The sequence below is a fragment of the Salminus brasiliensis genome, chromosome 4 (genome assembly GCF_030463535.1).
Source record: "Salminus brasiliensis chromosome 4, fSalBra1.hap2, whole genome shotgun sequence".
Taxonomy (NCBI): domain Eukaryota; kingdom Metazoa; phylum Chordata; class Actinopteri; order Characiformes; family Bryconidae; genus Salminus; species Salminus brasiliensis.
In genome coordinates this window covers 48458925-48478075 of record NC_132881.1, presented here as the reverse complement: position 1 = coordinate 48478075, position 19151 = coordinate 48458925, and the positions used below count along the sequence as shown (strand labels likewise).

The following is a 19151-nucleotide window of genomic DNA, read 5'->3' as shown; positions in this document are numbered from 1 at the left end:
CCTATATATAATAATAAGCCTCTGTAGAGCCGCGCGGCTTTATGGTTTGTTTGGTTTCGGTTATTTTTTTGTTTTGTTTACAAATATTTAATATAAAAATGTCTGATTAGTAAAAGTAAAATGAATGTGACTGTATGGATGAACATGTTAAAGCTGATGTACCAAAATAAAAAGTAAAACGTGAGAACCCTGCGGTCACCAAATGTACTAATGTACGGATACATGGATTAAATCAGATCACGTTTATTGTCACGTCACATTACACAGGTGTCAAGATGAGTGAAAAACACGCCCCTCGTTCCAAAAAAAGAACACATATTTACAAAATAGAAATATTCAATATTTACGCAATAACTTATAGAGCTTATACTATACACACACACACACACACACGCACTATACACACTCTCTATTTACAATAGAAGTGACATATAAACATACAATTAACAAAAACTACCAAGACTAGAGGGAGCTCACAACACGACAGCCATGCTCAGCATCATCTTGGATACACACTATGTGGACAAAAGTATTGGGACACCTGCTCATTCATTGTTCTTCTGAAATCAAGGGTATTAAAGAGTCGATCCTTTTTTTTTTTGGAGTAACTGTCTCTACTGCCCAGGGAAGAAGACTTCCTACTAGATTTTTGAGGAGGAGCATTGCTGTGAGGATTTGATTGCAAGAGCGTTAGTTAGATCAGGATGTTGGATGATGATCACTACTCCACCATCCACTCCTCCATCATCACTCATCCCAAAAGTACTGGATGGAGGTCCACCACCATCATTCCACTGCTCCACAGCTCAATACTGGGGGGCTTCATACCCTTGAAAACCAGATGAAAATTGGTTGAACTGAGGTTCAGTGAAATATGAACTTGCATTTAATCGTTTTTGGATAAAATCCTAAAATGAAATGTATCAGATGAAATAGAATTGGGTGTAATGGATGTATTAGTAGATTAATAAAAAAACAGACAGACTTAATTTAATTAGATGGGGAAATCTGGAGGTGTCTAGGTACAGGTAATTTACTGCAGGATTTTATTCTTCACCATAGTCATAGCTGCATAGCTTTAGGGCTTTAAATGCATTCACACACACACACACTCACACACACACACTCATACTTATCTTTTAACACCTTTTACTTTCATTCATACACGGAAGCTGTAATTATTAAACCTTTTATATTTTACTTTCTCTTTACTTAATGCTTTATTCCTTGAGGGCTCTTCAGTGCAGGGATCCAGCAGTGGTCGCTTTACACTGCAGTAACTGCAGCTGATTTACAGTCTGTAAACCTATATGGCAGGTGTTTCTGATAAAATGGCCAGTGAGTGTGAATGTTTTACATGGTGGGCATTACTTTGTACACCTCTGTGTATGATTAACTAATGCACTGTCAGAGAGAGATTTGGAGTGAGTCTGGTTAGGATATGACTCAGAACACCCAGTTTTCAGAGGAAGAAGGAAGCCTGTCTGAACAGTGAGCAATAAACTGCTCCTTCTACACTTTCCAGTCGAAATGCCTGGGAAGGAGAATTAGAGGATAGTTACGAACTAAACTAAAAAAATAAAAACAAAAGTAATATTCAATTTGTATTTATTTTCATTTATTTCTATTTATTTGTTTGTTTGTTTATTTTATTTACTTATTTATTTTATTTATTTCAAGAAAATGCTTTATATTACAATTAATGAACATAGTAAACAAAATATACATTGTATATATCTTTTATATATTTAATTAATATATTTTATATAACACATCCAGCACAAATACAACTTTTTTTTATTAGTTAGATAAAATATAAAATAGTTTTAAGGTATTTTAAAGGTAAAATCTGCGCTGTCCTCATCTAGCCAATCACCGCGCAGCATAGGCGGGGCTTGCCCCTATGTCCTGTGGTGCGAAAATGCGGAAGTTTCTACGTGTCTTGATTGGCATGTGTGTCGTCCAATGAGAGCTCAGCAGGGTCCGTCTCTAACCAATCAGAGCGCGGACAGTCGGTTGGGTTCAGAGAGTGTTTTTCGGCTGGTAGTGTTACTGTGGGGTTCCCTCATCAGACATCGACCACGATGACCAGCCCGGAGAAGACAGCCGCCTCAGGTAACACTGCTGCACGGCGTTCAGCCCAGCCTGCAGCTCAGTTAACTCTGTGAGGTGAGGGACTGGTGAGGGACTGGTGAGGGACTGGTGAGGTACAGGTGAGGTGTGGTCTTGTGTGGCCGTGTTTCCCTGTGGCAGCTCTGGAGGGGTCATGCCTGCCCTCGGTCACTCCGCGGCTCTGTAAGATCACACCTGCGGGCTGTTTTAGTCAGTAAAAATAAAACCAGCTAAAATCCAGAGTAAATAAAGTTACAAAGAGAGGTTAGACATGTTTGATGTTAGACATGTTTGATGTTAGACATGTTTGAAGTTAGACATGTTTGATGTTAGACATGTTTGAAGTTAGACATGTTTGAAGTTAGACATGTTTGAAGTTAGACATGTTTGATGTTAGACATGTTTGAAGTTAGACATGTTTGAAGTTAGACATGTTTGAAGTTAGACATGTTTGATGTTAGACATGTTTGATGTTAGACATGTTTAGGGAGGTTCTGAGAGTCTGTCCCAGCAGGTAAATGAGGCTGCTGTACTCGGTGTTGGTTGTTTTTCAGGAGGTGTTGAGAGGGACAGTGACTCCACTTGGACCATCACCTCAGGTGCGTCTCCTTTTATCAGGACCTGCATGAACTTTATTGACCATTTACTTTAAATAATTACACTCATAAAATGCTCCTGCAATTAATTTTCTTCTTCTTTCAAAAGAATAACTTGTGTGTATATATATATATATATATATATATATATATATATATATATATATATATATATATACATACACACACACACATATATATATACACACACACATATATATATATATATATATATATATATATATATATATATATACACATACACACACACACACATATATATATACACACACACATATATATATATATATATATATATATATATATATATATATATATATATATATATATATATGGGGTTCGATATATGGGTGACTGTGCTGCGCTATACCAATAAGAGTCCCTGGGCGAGACTCCTAACACTACACTGGCCCTCTTATATAACATGAGTAACCTTGTAAGTCACTCTGGATAAGAGCGTCAGCAGCATGCATGGTTATTCAATACATTGGTATAATATTTTTAATATTCCTGACCTCTGATTTAGTGCTGTAGACAAAAGAGAATCAGTTGTGGTTTATTAAATATGGACAGTTTCCATGAAATGCTGAAAAAATAGATTGTAATGAAATGGTTTAATGTATCAATATTTCACACACAAATCACTAATTATATATTAATTAAGAATCATATAAGTATCTGATAGAGGCTTTTTAATTAGTATATTATACTGTAGGAATGTTTAGTTTAATACATTTATCATTTGTATATAATAGACTATAATAATTATATAGTAGTTAAATAAACACTATTATATACAAATGATAAATATATATATGGTTATATAAGGTCTGTAAAAAAAACTTATATCTACAAAATAGGCAACTTTACTGAAGGAGGAAAAACTAAAATATTTTTGGTGCAACAGACCACAACCACAACCACACAGTCAACCACACCATGTGGGAGACTGGGGTTCGATTCCCGGTCTGGGTGACTGTACTGCGCTACACCAATAAGAGTCCCTGGGCGAGACTCCTAACACTACACTGGCCCTCTTATATAACATGAGTAACCTTGTAAGTTGCTCTGGATAAGAGCGTCAGCTAAATACTGTAAATGTAAATGAATAATTTTGGAGCATTTCTGTTGGTCCATTAATCATGACATCAATGCACTGCTGCTACTAATTATTATTATTATTATTATTATTATTATTATTATTGTTATTATTATAAGATAAGGTGAGATGATCCTTTATTAGTCGCACAGTGGAGGAATTCAGTGTCACAGCAGCAATTAATAATAACAATAACAATAATAATAATAATAATAATAATAATAATGAATATGTGACACCTGTACATGTGGTAATAGTGTTGTTTTTCCGTTTATGAGAAGATAGTAGGTGAGATGTAGTCCACTTTGAATGTAGAAAACATATATTTATATATTTGACACACAAGCAAAACATTGGAAAGCTGAAACATTAGGATTCCGATAAAAAAAAACATCTGCTGTCTTGCTTATCAGCCACTGAAACCCAATACGTCCAAGTGTCAGGAAGACAATAGCCGCTTGACCTCGCCGTGTGTGTGCATAGAATTAGTGGTTTCTGTGCAACAATAGTCTTCAGTGCTCTTATAGTCCCGTTACAGCTGCAAGTGACCTCCAGTCAGCTGTTTGGTGAAGTGCTGATATCTGCTGAGAGTGCTTCTTCTGATTCCCGAGCTTTAAAGAGATAAGGCCCGGGCAGAGAGGAGTCTTGTAGCACATTTGCATTCGATATATTTGTTAAACAAATGGCGTTTGTGTTTCAGGCCAGACGCAGAACCTCACAGAGACAGACGCTTTGTACAGAAGGTACGGCCACGCTTTGCTCTGTGTGTGAACAGTTAGTCTGACTGACTAAGATCTGACTAATTAATTTGAGTTGATTGAACCTGTGGCAGTGCTATCAACTTTGATCCTGCTGAGGAGTACAAGATGGACCACAAGAAGCGAGGCCGCGCACTCATCTTCAACCAGGAGCGCTTCTATTGGCAGCTGATGCTGAACAGCCGTTCTGGAACCGATGCAGACAAACGCAACCTCGTTCAGAGGTACTCTCTATGTCCCAATGTTTCTAGACACCCCTTCTAATGAACGCATTCAGCTACTTTAAGTTGCACTCATTGCTGACACAGATGTGCAAATGCACACACACACACAGCTTGTCTAGTCCCTGTAGAGAAGAAGTACTGCCAATAGAATAGGACTCTCTGGAGCAGATCAACATCATGACCCTATTGGCTCCATGCTGCCTAATAATGCCAGGCGTGGGCTAAAGGGGTATAAAGCCCCCCAGCATTGAGGAGCTGTGGAGCAGTGGAAGAGCTGTGTTCTCTGGAATGATGGTGGTGGAGCTCCATCCAGTACTTTTGGGATGAAATGGAGTGGTGATTGTCCAACATCATGATCTCACAAATGCTGCTTTTGTCGCTTAATGCAATCAAATCCTCACAGCAATGCTCCTCCTCCAAAATCTAGTGGAAAGTCTTCTTCTCTGGACAGTAGAGACAGTTACTCCAACAAAAGCAGGATCAGCTCTTTAATACCCTTGATTTCAGAAGAAGCAGTGAATGAGCCAAAGCTGTCCCAATACTTTTGTCCAAATAGTGTAGTTGTTTTATATTGTATCTGAACTTTTATGAAGCTTCTAGAATCAAATGTTATGATTACTAAGTAATCTGCCAAGTGCTTTAAGGGAATTAAGGGAGGTCATGTAGAAATGAGTTGGGACTGAATTTGGAACATACAGCTGCACATGCGTTGAAGTTGGACCTTAAGTAAAAATCTAAAATACAAAAGAAATTAAGAATTTGGTGCGTTTTAATATTTTATATGTATATTTTATATAGAATCATTGTCCTCAGAGTAAGAAGCCTAAACTAACCTCTACTATAGGGAAAAGGGAAAAATAAATAAATAATAAAATATACATATATATATATATATATATATATATAGGTAGGTAGCTCTCCAGGATGACGGTTGGAGGCCACTGCTCTTAAAAATACTGATTGATTTCTTATTTCAGGTTTGAAGAGTTGGGGTTTGACGTGAAAGCTTACAGTGATCTGAAGCGGGATGACATTCTGAAGATAATCACTGAAGGTGAGCAGGTGTTGTGGGAGGGCTGGGCAAAATGACACTGTTTCATTGTACTGTGATAAACAAGCTGCCACTGTTGGGCCCTTGAGCAATGGCCCTTCACCCTAGGGCAGCTGCCCTCCGCTCCGGACACGTGTGCTCACTATCCACTGTGTGTGTTTGATTACTGGTGTGTGTGTGTGTGTGTGTGTTCACTGCACGGATGGGATAAAGGCGGAAGCCAAGCTGGTGTCCAACACCAGTGGTGAATATGGTGGTCTTGTCTAAATTGGGTCATTGTGACTCACAGTGTACTTTTCTGAGTATATTGTGGATATCGTCAGTGCATAACCCCTTAAACCCTGTGCATAGGCCCTCACTTCAGTTCTTCACTCTCATAACTACATCACAACTTCATAAACCCTAAAACAGAGCCCTGTGGGACACCACAGAATGTGTTAAATGATTAACAGATCATTTGTAATGGTTGTGTGTTAAAGAACACCGACCAACTGCACATTTCATTACAAAGAGAGTAATTAGTGCTGTGTAATTGGATAAAGTGCAGCACATTTTCAGTCAGAATTACTGAGAAAAGTATGGTAGAGTATTTGAGTAGCATTCTTAAGAACGTCTCTGGACGTTCCAGTATTTTGGAATATTGTGATACAATATTCGTACCCCTCGTTTTGCCCTGCTTACTGCCCTCACTTTTGGTTTCCCACTGATTTCAACCTTTGTCCACAGCTTCAAGCAGTAATCACGTGGATGCGGACTGTTTCGTCTGTATTTTCTTGAGCCACGGTGAAAACGGCCACGTGTATGCCTACGATGACAAGATCGACATCCAGGAAATCACATCACTTTTCAGAGGAGACAAGTGTCCAAGTCTCGTAGGAAAGCCCAAAATATTCATCCTGCAGGTGAGCCTCTGATATTCTGGTAACTTGCACTACAATGTCCAAAGGTTTGTGGACGCCCCATTGTAAAGAATGCATTCAGCTAATTAAAGTTGTACCCATTGTTGACACAGATGTGCAAATGCACAAACACAGATAGCTTGTCTAGACCTAGTAGAGAAGTATTGCCAATAGTACTAGATGAACCTATTGGCACCATGCTGCCTAATTATGCCAGGCGTGGGCTAGAGGGGTATAAAGCCCCCCAGCATTGAGCTGTGGAGCAGTGGAAGAACTGTGTTCTCTGGAATGATGCATGGTGGTGCAGCTCCATCCAGTACTTTTGAATGGGATGAGTTGGGAAGTTGGGGATGATGAGAGGTGGGATGGTGATCATCATCCAGCAGAATCAGTTATGATTGGCTGATCCGGTCACCAGGTCACTGATGATATCCATGATCTGCATAGGAAGCATATGATAAAATCATTGCCTTACTCAGCACTGTTCTTTAGGCTGTATGTTTGGACGTTGCTAATTTTGATTAAACCATTTCTATGCAATTAAGTGACAGTTCAGCTAATGAATAATAGAGTTGACACCTTTGCCCCCTCTTATCACAAATATAGTTGATCAACCAAGACATGTTTGGTGTCTAAATGTAGCTTTTACATTTTTTTTTATCAAGATCTTATCGAAATTGTGTTTAAATTTTGTTATCGTAATACCGAGTGTTTCGAGGACATTGTCAATGCTTAAAGAACACTGACCAACTGCACATTTCATTACTGACAGTGTAATTAGTGCCGTTTAATTAGATTTTGAATAGAAATCACTGTACTCCATACAGGGGTGTATCTGAATAGCAGTGTTTAAGAATCTGCTGCTACTCATGCATTTTGCACTTCAGTATAGTATCATTATATTGTCATTAAATATCGTAATATAATATATAGGACTGCACATGACTCTGAATTGTGTCGAATCAAATTTGGCCGAGGATTTGACTATTTGGGAGCAATTTTTTTTCTCTTTTTTTTTCTGCACAACAAACAGCTAATAGCTAAAAAACGAAAGATCGGCCTGGCCTGTAGAAATCATACGATCATACTTTCCCATTATATGAACGCCCCAGGGGAGATCTACAGAACATGTATTCTGAAATAGCCTGTAAATAAACTACTGCTGTAAATCTGCCCGGATCATTGGAGAAAAGTTGTTGAATGGTGAGAGAATTCTTACAGATAGAGCTCACATTTACGTCTGTTAGGGTTCTCCTTCAGAAATGCCTCCATACTTTAAACCTTTTCTGAAGCAGACTGCTAGCCGACCGTCCCACCCCCTTCCATGTCAGCGTCTCAGCCCCAGCTTGTCTCAACAGTGAGCTGCCAGGACATGCTGTCACGTAGATTTTCTTGTAGGAAGCTTGCCAGACAGCCCTGCTAGGAGATATATACACATATATACACACACACACATATATATATATATATATATATATATATATATATATATATATATATATATATATACACACATGTGTGTATGTGTGTGTGTGTGTGTGTGTATATATATATATATATATATATATATATATATATATATATATATATATATATGTGTGTATGTATGAAGTTAAATCAGTTTTGAATTGTCTGTAAACTGAAGTTTGTAAATGGCAGGCGTGTCGTGGGGACAAACATGATGACCCGGTCACTCCCATGGATGTGGTGGACAGTGAGATGATCAATCAGGTGGTGGTGGACGCTGGGGTGGTGTACACACTGCCGGCGGGTGCTGACTTCATCATGTGCTATTCTGTGGCTGAGGGTGAGTAGAAAACACAGTCTGTCAAATTCACAAGGAACAGGTCCCACTCCAGGCCTAAAGGCAGCGCCCTGAAAGAGCCACAGAAGAACCTCGAGCTTCCCCGGTTCCTTTATGTAGCGATTAGGTTTCATTTACATTTAAGGACTTCTATATAAAAAGCAAGGGAGCAAACTCTGTAATACTACCAGCTGTGGTCGATCATCTAACAGTAAATAAGCATGGCACAAACACACACACACACACACACATATCAGAACATTATGACCACCCCTGGTTTAGAATGAACTCAGCTCCACTGACCATACAGCAGCACTGTGTAGCTCTTTAAGTCCAGACTGTCTGCATCTGTTAGTCTGCAGACTCTGCAGTTATCAGCCTCCTCCTTTCAGCCTGTTTGTTCTTCAATGGTCAGGACCCCACAGGACGCTGCCCTCAGAACACTTAAACACTCCAGCAGCATGCTGTGTCTGATTCACTCGTACCGGAGCTGCACACAATAACACACCACCACCACCATGTTAATCAGTGTCACTGCAGTGCTGAGAGTGACCCACCACCCAAATACTACAGTCTGCTTTGTGGTGGTCAGTCCTGTGGGGTCCCATGGGAGAACTGACTTCTGAGTGCTGCTATACGGTCAGTGGAGCTGATAGAATGGGCCGAGTTCACATATATATATATATATAAATAAAAAATAAAAATCACGTAACGTCAGGTGTCAACACCAGTGCACTTTCATGTAAACCTGCATTTCATATCCTCTTAAAAAAGACCCAGTTAGGATCATATAATGCTCACACACCAAATGGTGTGTCCTTAATGCCCTATCTGACTGGGATTGTATTTCCATGGGATCCTGGGGTACGAATTTTAGTCCCGTCTGAATTTCCATCTCTGTGTTTTTTCCAAGGGTGTAAAAAGTATGTATGTAAGTGCACACAAAAGTATGTTGAAATTCATTATTCAAGTAGAAGTGGAGATACTAGGGTTTAAAAGACTTGTTTAAAAGACTCCTGTTTCAGCTGCAGATCTGCCCATTGAAAATGAAGCATTTCAGTAATATCAGCTCTATTAAAGGAGCGTCTCTGTGCTCTACTGAGCATTAACATGAGCTTCATGGAGGAAAATATGAGGAGTCGTGGTCTAGAAGTTCTGTAAAGCTGCAGAAAGTCAGACTTCAGAGGCGTGTGATCAATAAGCTTTATTGGAATGTAAATGTGGGGCTCAGTCGGGACGTTTCACTGCAGCTCTCTTGAGTCTCTGCCACGGACACAGTCTTCATACTAGACTACAGACGTCTGCTGTGAGCTGCTGGAGAGTGACGGGACGTGTGCAGGTGTGATGGATCTCTTATAAACCAATAGGGAGTCAGAATGGTGTCTGTTTATACTTCTCATCCAATCAGGATCAGACTCACACTTTCCGGATGGAGAGATTTATCTGGAGAGGGTTTTTATTGATGACGAGCCGGAATGAAAACAAAGGGAAATGAAATAGGAGGAACGAGGCTGATTTTAAAATGTAAGGAGGAGAAAGTTCAGATAATTGGGTGAAAATGTGAGAAGTAGAAGTAAAAAGTCTGAAAAATAAAGAATTACTGCAGTAAAGTTTAGAGAACCAACATTTCTACTGTAGTAATGTAGCAAAGTTTTAACTTGCCACCTTTTTTTGTATTTATTTATTTTCAATTATTTTTTTTTTTTTTTTTTTTTTTTAAGCAGACGTCCCCCTGAAAAACTAGCCTGGTCCGAGTAGGCCTTCATATGTCTTTTCTACGAACTTCCTGTTTGCATTTTCTGAATGTTTACGTTGAAGGCTTACGTTGAATTTGGGGCACACCCAGACAGGCTGATCCAGTTAAATCTTTAATGAGCCACGCTGAGTTTATAGCCTGAGGGATCAGAAGAGTACAACTGGCTTCAGTAGTCTGGATTCTGCACACCATGGGTTCTACTGTGAACTCTGGACCCAGCAGGTTGTGGGTTTGAGACCAGTTTAATTGGTTTGAGAGTTCTGTTTTCTCAATGTTCAAAACCTGGCACAGGAATAGATGAACTGGTGCGCTACCATGAGACACCGTGCTACTGCGAGACATCAGATGATGTTACAGTGTCCCCTCACTCTTTTGTTTACAGACTGTAAAGAAATCAGTAAAGGTGCAGGTATCTACTACGTACAGCGAAATGTGTCCTCCGCTTTTGACCCATCTGTGGTAGTGAACACACACACACACACACACACACACACACACACTCTAGTGAACTAGGGGCAATGATCACACACACCCCCAGAGCGGTGAGCAGTCAACTCCAGCACCCGGAAGCAGAGAGGGTAAAGGGCCTTGCATAAATGCCCAACAGTGGCAGCTTGCTGAGCCTGGGAATCAAACCCACAACGCTGTCATTAATAGCTCTGAGCTCTAACCACCGCTGAGCCACCACTGTTCCTACAAGCCACCACTGCTTAGAGACACTAGGCCTGTTCAGTCATACTGTCATTTTCCTGTAAAGTTTTGTTTATATTCAGGCAAAATGAAGAACTCCTTGTTGAACTCCATCCAACTTGTTATTTAATATATATATATATATATATTAAAAAGGTAGGCTGTAGGTGGATTATATCATTAAACAGCTACATTTTCTGTGTACAAACATGCAAAAATCTCCAGAACAGCAGCTTTACAGGAGAATAAAAAATCATCTTAACGTTCAGTTAAAGTCAGTGTAAAGTACATGATTTTGGAGCTTTTCTATTGGTACATTTTTCATTAAGTTTAGAAACCATGTAAAAACTACCTCCAGATTCACATTATAAAGAAAATATGGCAGCTTCAAGGTGATGAAAATTGAATATTATGTGAATAGAATAAAAGTAAAATACAATATACATCCTTATTAATGGAATATAATGAATGCTAATGTAAGCCACCATCCTGAGTGACTTTCTGCTTTAATACAATGGCAACAAAGTGCAGTGTAATATATGTTCATTTAATCATTTGCTTTATTATTAATAATAATTAAGATTATTATTATTATTATTATTTATTCCGCCAACCAGTGTTGTGTTTTACAGCAGATTAGGTTTTTCTACAGGTTCAAACCTAACATTAGTGCAGATTTCAGTTGGTGTGTGTGTGTGTGTGTTGTAATGGTATTAGTAATTATTAATAGTTGTAATGTATTGTATAATGTTAAATCTAATGTATAAGAAGTCTTTTGGGGTTAATATGCAGTGATATGTCGTATTTCTCTGTGGTTCTCCCCGAGCAGGGTTCTACTCCCACAGGGAGACGGTGAACGGCTCCTGGTACATCCAGGATCTGTGTGATGCTCTGCACCATCACGGCTCAAAGCTGGAGTTCACAGAGCTGCTGACGCTAGTAAACCGCAAGGTGTCGTACCGCAGCGTGGGGAACTGCACTGACCGCTCCGCCATCGGCAAGAAACAGGTGCCCTGCTTCGCCTCCATGCTGACCAAGAAACTCTACTTCAGACCCAAGAAAGGACTGTACGTTTAGCCTGTCGCTGTGGCACACACTCACACTCACACACACACACACACACACACACACACACACTCTCACACACACACACACACACACACACACACACACACACACACACACACGCACACACACACACATCAGAATGCTGTATATGTGGAGATTTGGTCAAAGCCATGGTGTGTGTATGTGTTTAAATCCCTTTACACGACTGTTCAAAAGTTTGGAATCACTGTTTTCATAGAACCGATTTGGTTGAGGGTTGAGCTCCCCTGGTCACGTGTTTAAAACTTGTGTTTTTAGTGGAAATAAGTGGAAAAATCCTCCGCAGTAAACTTCTGTTCACATTTTAGACACAATTTCTATGAATCTACTGAAAAACTTAAACCTATGTCATGTGCCGTTATCTTTGTACATGCCTCATTTACTATTTCATCATTTTCCAGTATGTTAAAAAAAGCAAATAAACCGTAATCCTGTAGTAAAATGTGCAGAAATGTCTCTGTAGAGGCTGTGACTTATTTACATACATGTCGTTCAGCCCGGGGTGATCAAACCTTTGCATATGACCGTACTGTAAGATGGATGACTAACAGAATGAAAAGCAGAAGCACTGTAGATGCTTCTAAATATACAGATTACAGAAGTTATACAGAAGTTCTAATAAATGGATATGTCATTATATTTTGTAGGAGATCAAGTCTCAGGGCTGATGACTAGACAGGAAATGGCTATAAATAGATCAATGCAGTGTATAATTTATCATTTACCATACAATAACTAGCAGGTGTCTTTTAGGGCCAGGAGCACAAATCCATCTAAGATCATTCTAGAAAATTGATCAAATCACAGATAAAAGTGAATTTTTATCACTTTATTCTGGTTTTATGGCTGATTTTAACTAAGCAATAGATCATCCGGGTTTAGATTGTAAATTCTAAATAATTAATGAAATTATGCTGTATAAGACATATTCATCCAAGGTGTGTTAAGTGTCGTCGTTTTTCACTTTTCTCCAGAACGTGAATCTGCAGTTGTTTTTTATACTGTATTGGAATTCCATGATGAATTGACCAATAGAAATGCTCCAAAATAACCTGGAATAAGGTCTTTTTACACTGACTTCCATTGAAAGCTAAGAAGGGTTTTCCCTTTTCCTGTAAAGCTTAAGGCTTTTGTGTGACAAAATACAAACGTCCTTCAGTTTTAGGCCAGTTTATTATTATTATTATTATTATTATTATCTTGTTATTATCATCATCTTGTCATACTCAGTTTAGTATTGTTAATATTAGTGTTCGTAATCATTTAGAAGTGGTTGAAACGCTCAACAGTTTCTTTGGAGACGTGATTCCAAACTTCTGTCTGTCTGTGTCTGATTTACAGAATCGTGCTGTTTTTCACTTCTGCCTTTCAGACTGCCAGATCACCTCACTAGGGTTTGAAACGAGTTGGACAGGGGCACACACACACACACACACACTCTCTCACACACACTCTCTCACACACACACACACACACACACACACACACACACACACACACACTCGAGCTGACATTTTCAGCTGGTTTCGCTTTTTAATCATGAACAAAGGTGGTAAAATTTCAGCACTGTCTGGTTTAACAGGTTTGGGCCGAGAGCAGAGATGATCACTGATCTCTTTACAGTAGCTGCAGTACTGGAGTTTTAGAGCCGAGGTCACTAATCTGGGATCAGTGTTTTGACTTTTAAATCATGATAAACCTTATTTTTAAACATTGATGGTTAGCATTAATCTGGGCTGGAGGGACCTGTGATTTCAGATGCTTGAGAACTTTGAGCCAATACGAGGATGTGTGAATTCATCCCCACGTTACTCAGTGCCTCCAACTCTAGTTCAGAGCACCTGATTCTTTTTTTATTATTATTTTTAAGAATATTTTGTGGGGAATAATGTTAATTTCAGTTGATCTGTTTTTAGATGATTTGGAAAAGGGGTCATTTTATTTGACTGGTGTTCATGTTAACTCTTATGTTAAATCATCTTTCCAATCCAAGGTTTTGCACCTTTTATAACTTTTAATAATCTGGGACTGGGGGCGATTTTTACACCGTAGTGGAATATGAATAATAAACACTACCTTTTTTATTTTATTTTATTATTATTATTTTCTTTATATAAAAATGGCCCACGGTTTTTAAATCGGCCAAGAAAGGAGCCCAGGCTTTGTTGAATATTATAAAAGTTGATTATAATCAATCTTAAGAAAGATTGTGTGGCAGATTAGTCACCTTCAGATTTTGTATTATTTTGTTTTACCCACATGCACATGTTAATCGTGGTACATTGCAGTGGATAATGCAGTAATCTGCTGCTGTAAACTCAGAAAGCACCCGTGCATCAGCCAATAGTAGAGAGAGTGGGGCGGGGCTTCAGTCAGTCAGGGATTTTAAACTATACTGATCACTAATCACTGCTGTCAACTCAATTACAGCAATTTTTTAAAAAGCAGCTTCAGGATGATGTTGATGGTACACTTTTAGTGGAGCTGCAGGAGGAGAACCTCTCTTCAGAACTGCTGCTGTGTAACGCTGCAGAACCCATAGAGTCATATTAGTGTAAAATCCTGTAGTATTACTCTACCGCCTCAGCCCACATGCTGCTCCACCTTCAGATCAAGCTTCTGCAGCTCTCAGCTCGTCCAGAAATGCACGTGTACAGCTGTCTGTCCATGAGGGGGCTCTGAAAGCGTGATCTGTATTTACACTAGTGGAGTCAAAAGTGAGTTACACTGCCCAGCAAAAGTCATGTACTGAGTCTCTTAATTAATCATGGGTGTGTTTGTTTTGGGCGTAACGTGCACATAATACTGCCTTAAAGACTCAACCATGCATTTGTACACGCACGTGTCAGTGCTGCCCCACACTAATAGATCGCAGCTTTAGGGCAGTTCAGTTCGCCAGGCTGTAGAACACTACACTTCTCTGTGTCTTTCTTACGCGAGCCGTTTTTTTAGAGGATCTTGGGGCCTGTGGTAGTTCAGCAGTACCTGAAGAAACAGCCGGTCGTTATTTAAGTGTGTCAGTGGGTTTTAATCATCCAGTTTCAAACTCAGGATAAAGAGGAGCTAGTCCATGAATCGTAAACAGTTCAAGCCTGCTTGTTCCTCCTCTTCGCAGACACAGAGTGCCTTCATCCAGTCACCTGTTCAGCCAGTTACAGTGTCGTTTACTTCGCTGCATGGTGTGTTTTTAATAATGCTCTTATATCAGGGATGGGATGAATATTTGCTGATGTCACTGGATTCCTGTGGTGCTATTAAAATATGTCCTCCAGACAATTTGTAGTGACGGTACGGGTCAGGGGGTGTAGCGGTACGTGTACCGTATGGGAATAGGGGTCATTGCTCTGTGCACACACTTGCAGAGAGAATACCTGGTGACTTTTTTTTTTTGCTGCACAGGGCAAGTGGACCTGGATTAAGACTTGATTGAACACTAGGGGGCGCTCCAGAAAGACTTAAAAGTGCATTGATTCCTATAGTGCCTATAGAGCCTGTAAATGATCAGCTGTATAAAGCTCCTCAGCAGCTTAACTACTTGACCCATCAGATCACCAACCACTCAGCACTCGTTAGCAGTAACGCTAACATCCTGTTGCTCAAGAGCTGTTTACTACAAAGAACTTAGGGCTACTTATACCTCCATAGCTCCTCCCTTGGTTTCTGGCAGGGTTGTCTTTCTGGCGTACAGCTGTGTAGTCCCCCATCACTTTTTAAAGGGACACTAATGCTAAGCTAACGCTACACAGTGCAGGGAATGGTTAAAATTGCAAACCGTGTCATTACTGAGTTTTAAACCAGGCTGTATAATTCCAGGAACCGGCCCATCTCTAAACTCGGACCACTTCTGTGTTTCCCTTCAAGTGTTCAGGTCCTCCCAGTGCCATGGGCGTCCTTGTTTGATTATGACTTGTGCTCTTTTAAGTGTGGGGTTGTTTTGGGGGATGGGGTTCAGTCTGGGTTTTTTTAAGCATGTTTTGGGGTCGGGTTTTAAATCTGTTGTTGGAAGAACGTTGTCGATTCTACTTGATTGTGGTATGATTAAAAATGAGCAAACGAGCGAAGTGCTGTGTGTGTTTTATATCATTCCTACTCTGCTGCGGGTGTTCTATAATTACTGAGAATATTATAAGAGTGTATTAATCACTCATCCAGTCAACCTTTATTTAATCATAGGGTCACAGAAAGCAAGATATTCAATGAGCTATAACAGCTTTTAGGTGGACACGCGTTGTTAGAGCTCCGGGCTGTTGATGACAGGGTTCAGGGTTGTGGGTTCGATACCCACAGCAAGCTGCCACTGATGGGAGCCAAATTCCAAGACATATAGTGGTCTTGTCTTGTTATAACTTAGATTTTGAGCTATTTATTAGAAGACAGGCCTTTTTGGTGAACCTAACAGAAACCCTAAGAGTGCAGAGTGATGGTCAGGGCTCAGGACTCTGGTTCTGGACTGCAGACAGATGAGGTCAGTTTCCGGCATTTAGCAGACGCTCGACTTACAGAAGTGCTTTGATGTCCATTATGGAAATTAATAAAACCAAATAAATCTAAAAACTACCCATAAATTCATCATGAAGCTGCCAGAAACGAAAGATACACACATCATAAGTGCAACACTCTGCCTATATAAAAAGATGAGTCTTGGGACCGTGAGGGACCGCCAGTGGACGTTTGCTCCACCACTTGGGTGCCAGGTCTTGATGCATGTCTACCATGAATCCTGAAGGATGGCGGGTCAACATTCAGTTAAGGAGGACGCAGGAAAAATGGACAAGCGTAAGAATCTGAGAACCAAACTGTGACGTTCTAGACAATGACTGGGTCCAAAACATCAGGCAGGTCCTGTGGGGGTGCCTGGTATGCAGGGGTCAGACCCTACCAATCATGAACCAACGACAGGGTCCTGGGCTCCCAGGGATCACTGATTCTCATGGAGGCCGCACCTCACAACGTACAGGACCTGAAGTACCACAGCTCTTCTTCAAGGGTCTGGTGGAGTCCATGCCTTGGCAGGTCAAGAGTGGCTTTGATGGCACAAGGGAACCTACTCGATATTAGGTGGGTGGTACCAGTGATTGGTGTATATCCCACCAATTAACATACTGCTAACTGTAGGCCTAAATCATCACACGCTCCTCACACATGAGAGGAGCCTACATAATAGCAGACAGGTGGTTTTAATGTTATGGCTGGTTGATGTGAGACAATATATATAATATGTGTATGATGGCACACAGAGGAAGACCAGGCAAGATGGAGCTGCAGCCGTCATCAAGGCTTGGGATGGCAAGGGACTGAACAAGCACCTGGATGGTCTCCCTGGAGAGAAAGGCCTGAATCCTGTGGATGTTGTAGAGGAAGCTGAGTACAATAACAGGTCGTCACTGTGGGGCTATTGTTGCACTGAAGCTGAGGAACAGCTGGATCCTGAACATACAGAAGGATACACAACACACAGTCAGCTGGTGAAATCTCCTCCCTCCTAGATCTTCCTCCATCAGCTGTGAGTGGTGTTATTATTGAACAGTGGAAGAGTTTAGGAGGAACAGCTCACAGAGAGCAGCTCAGTGTCCACCAAGTGTCTGTCAGACCACGTAAAGTTACAGAGCGGGGTCAGGGCCGAGTGCAGAGCTCAGAGCAGAAAGCAGAAAAACCTCCAACTGACTCAGTAACTGCAGAGCTCGGAGCTGGTAGAGCTCTGTATTAATACAGCCTATGGGTTTAGAACGGGACGGCAATAAGGCTCCTGTAGGTGGAATGTGTAGGTGTCCCAATACTTTTGTCCATATAGTGTAGGCAGATTCACTCCACTCCATTTAAGTGGGTTAAATCCCACTGACCAGGCCTGGAACCCATGGACATCACCAATCACTGAGTTTCCTACCTTGAGATGCTGCTGGACCTGCTGTAAGTGAAAAGCTGCTCAGTTGGGTTGAGGTCAAGCGGCTGACTCTGCTATTTCAGAACATTGCACTTAAGAATCTCTTGGGTTTCTTTTACAGAATGCTGTGGGTCATCATCCATCTGTACTGTGAAGCACCGTCCAATCAGTTTCGCAGCATTTATTAAATCTGAGCAGAACATAGAGCTCTTAAAAACCTGCTACCTCAATCAGCAGAACATCGTCAATAAACACCAGTGACCCAGCTCCATTCACACGCCTGGCATAACAGTGCCTCCGCCATGTGTGACAGATGACGTGCTCTGCTTCGGATTATGAACACTTCCTTTCCTTCTCCATACTCACATTAAAGATTTGTGTCAAAATTTGTGTCAAAATGACTGTATATTCAAGAAATATAAACGTACCAATCAAATGTTTGGTATTACTGTAGTGTGTAACAAATTTGGTTGAAAAAGTTTTAATGTTTAAACGTTTAATTTTACTATAATATGTGTCTTCATGTGTTTCTAATAATTAATATAACACTAGGAAGATATATAAATCTAGATATGATGAAATGTGAGTCAGTGATGAAAATAGATGTACATTATTCTAAAATTCTTGCATTTATTATATTTTATTACAAAAACAAAACGTAATAAACAGAAAATTACAGTGTGTACATAAATAAACATTGTGTAAGTTGTGAGACACATTGATATGAGAAGTTAATCTACACGTTTAAACTGTAATCTACTAATTTAATTTATACAGTTTGTGTTTTTATCTCAGTAATGAGCCCAAACTGCTTCTTTCGAAAACTTTACTAAAATCATTAAAAGATTTTCTGCGTTAAAACGTAAAATCCACGTGTTTTAATGGTCACAGATGTGTAATGACCGTTTCCTGTTCGGGTTCTCTGATGTATATATCATAGTGATCGACCTCAGACGTTAATGCTCCAGGCCGAGCTTTTGAGCATCAGTGAACCAGCCGGGCCACACAGCGCCTGTTCTGTTTCCCACCTGTTTTCATACAGGTCCCGCCTTCCTGCACTGAGATTGGCCAGTAGTTTAAACCACTAGCCAATCCTAAGGCCTGACGCGGCATGTAAGTCATCCTGGTTGGCAGATCCCACTAAAATTAATTT

At 40.2% G+C, this 19151-nt stretch overlaps 2 protein-coding genes across 2 annotated transcripts in view; both read left to right on the top strand.

Annotated features, from left to right (window-relative positions):
• The window catches only part of pla2g12a (phospholipase A2, group XIIA), an 8180-nt gene extending 7993 nt beyond the window's left edge, over window positions 1–187 (top strand). The window contains exon 4 of the mRNA XM_072677163.1: window positions 1–187. This exon is cut by the window's left edge and continues 642 nt beyond it. The gene's annotated coding sequence lies outside the window, so the exon portion shown is untranslated.
• A 1865-nt stretch (window positions 188–2052) lies between these two features.
• On the top strand, window positions 2053–16173 carry LOC140555003 (caspase-6-like). Its single transcript, XM_072678597.1, has 8 exons — window positions 2053–2115; window positions 2667–2711; window positions 4529–4571; window positions 4661–4810; window positions 5788–5864; window positions 6588–6763; window positions 8420–8567; window positions 11840–16173. Exons 1-8 carry the CDS (start codon window positions 2085–2087, stop codon window positions 12085–12087), a joined length of 918 nt encoding a protein of 305 aa, XP_072534698.1. The 5' UTR covers window positions 2053–2084; the 3' UTR covers window positions 12088–16173.
• Window positions 16174–19151: the final 2978 nt, after the last annotated feature.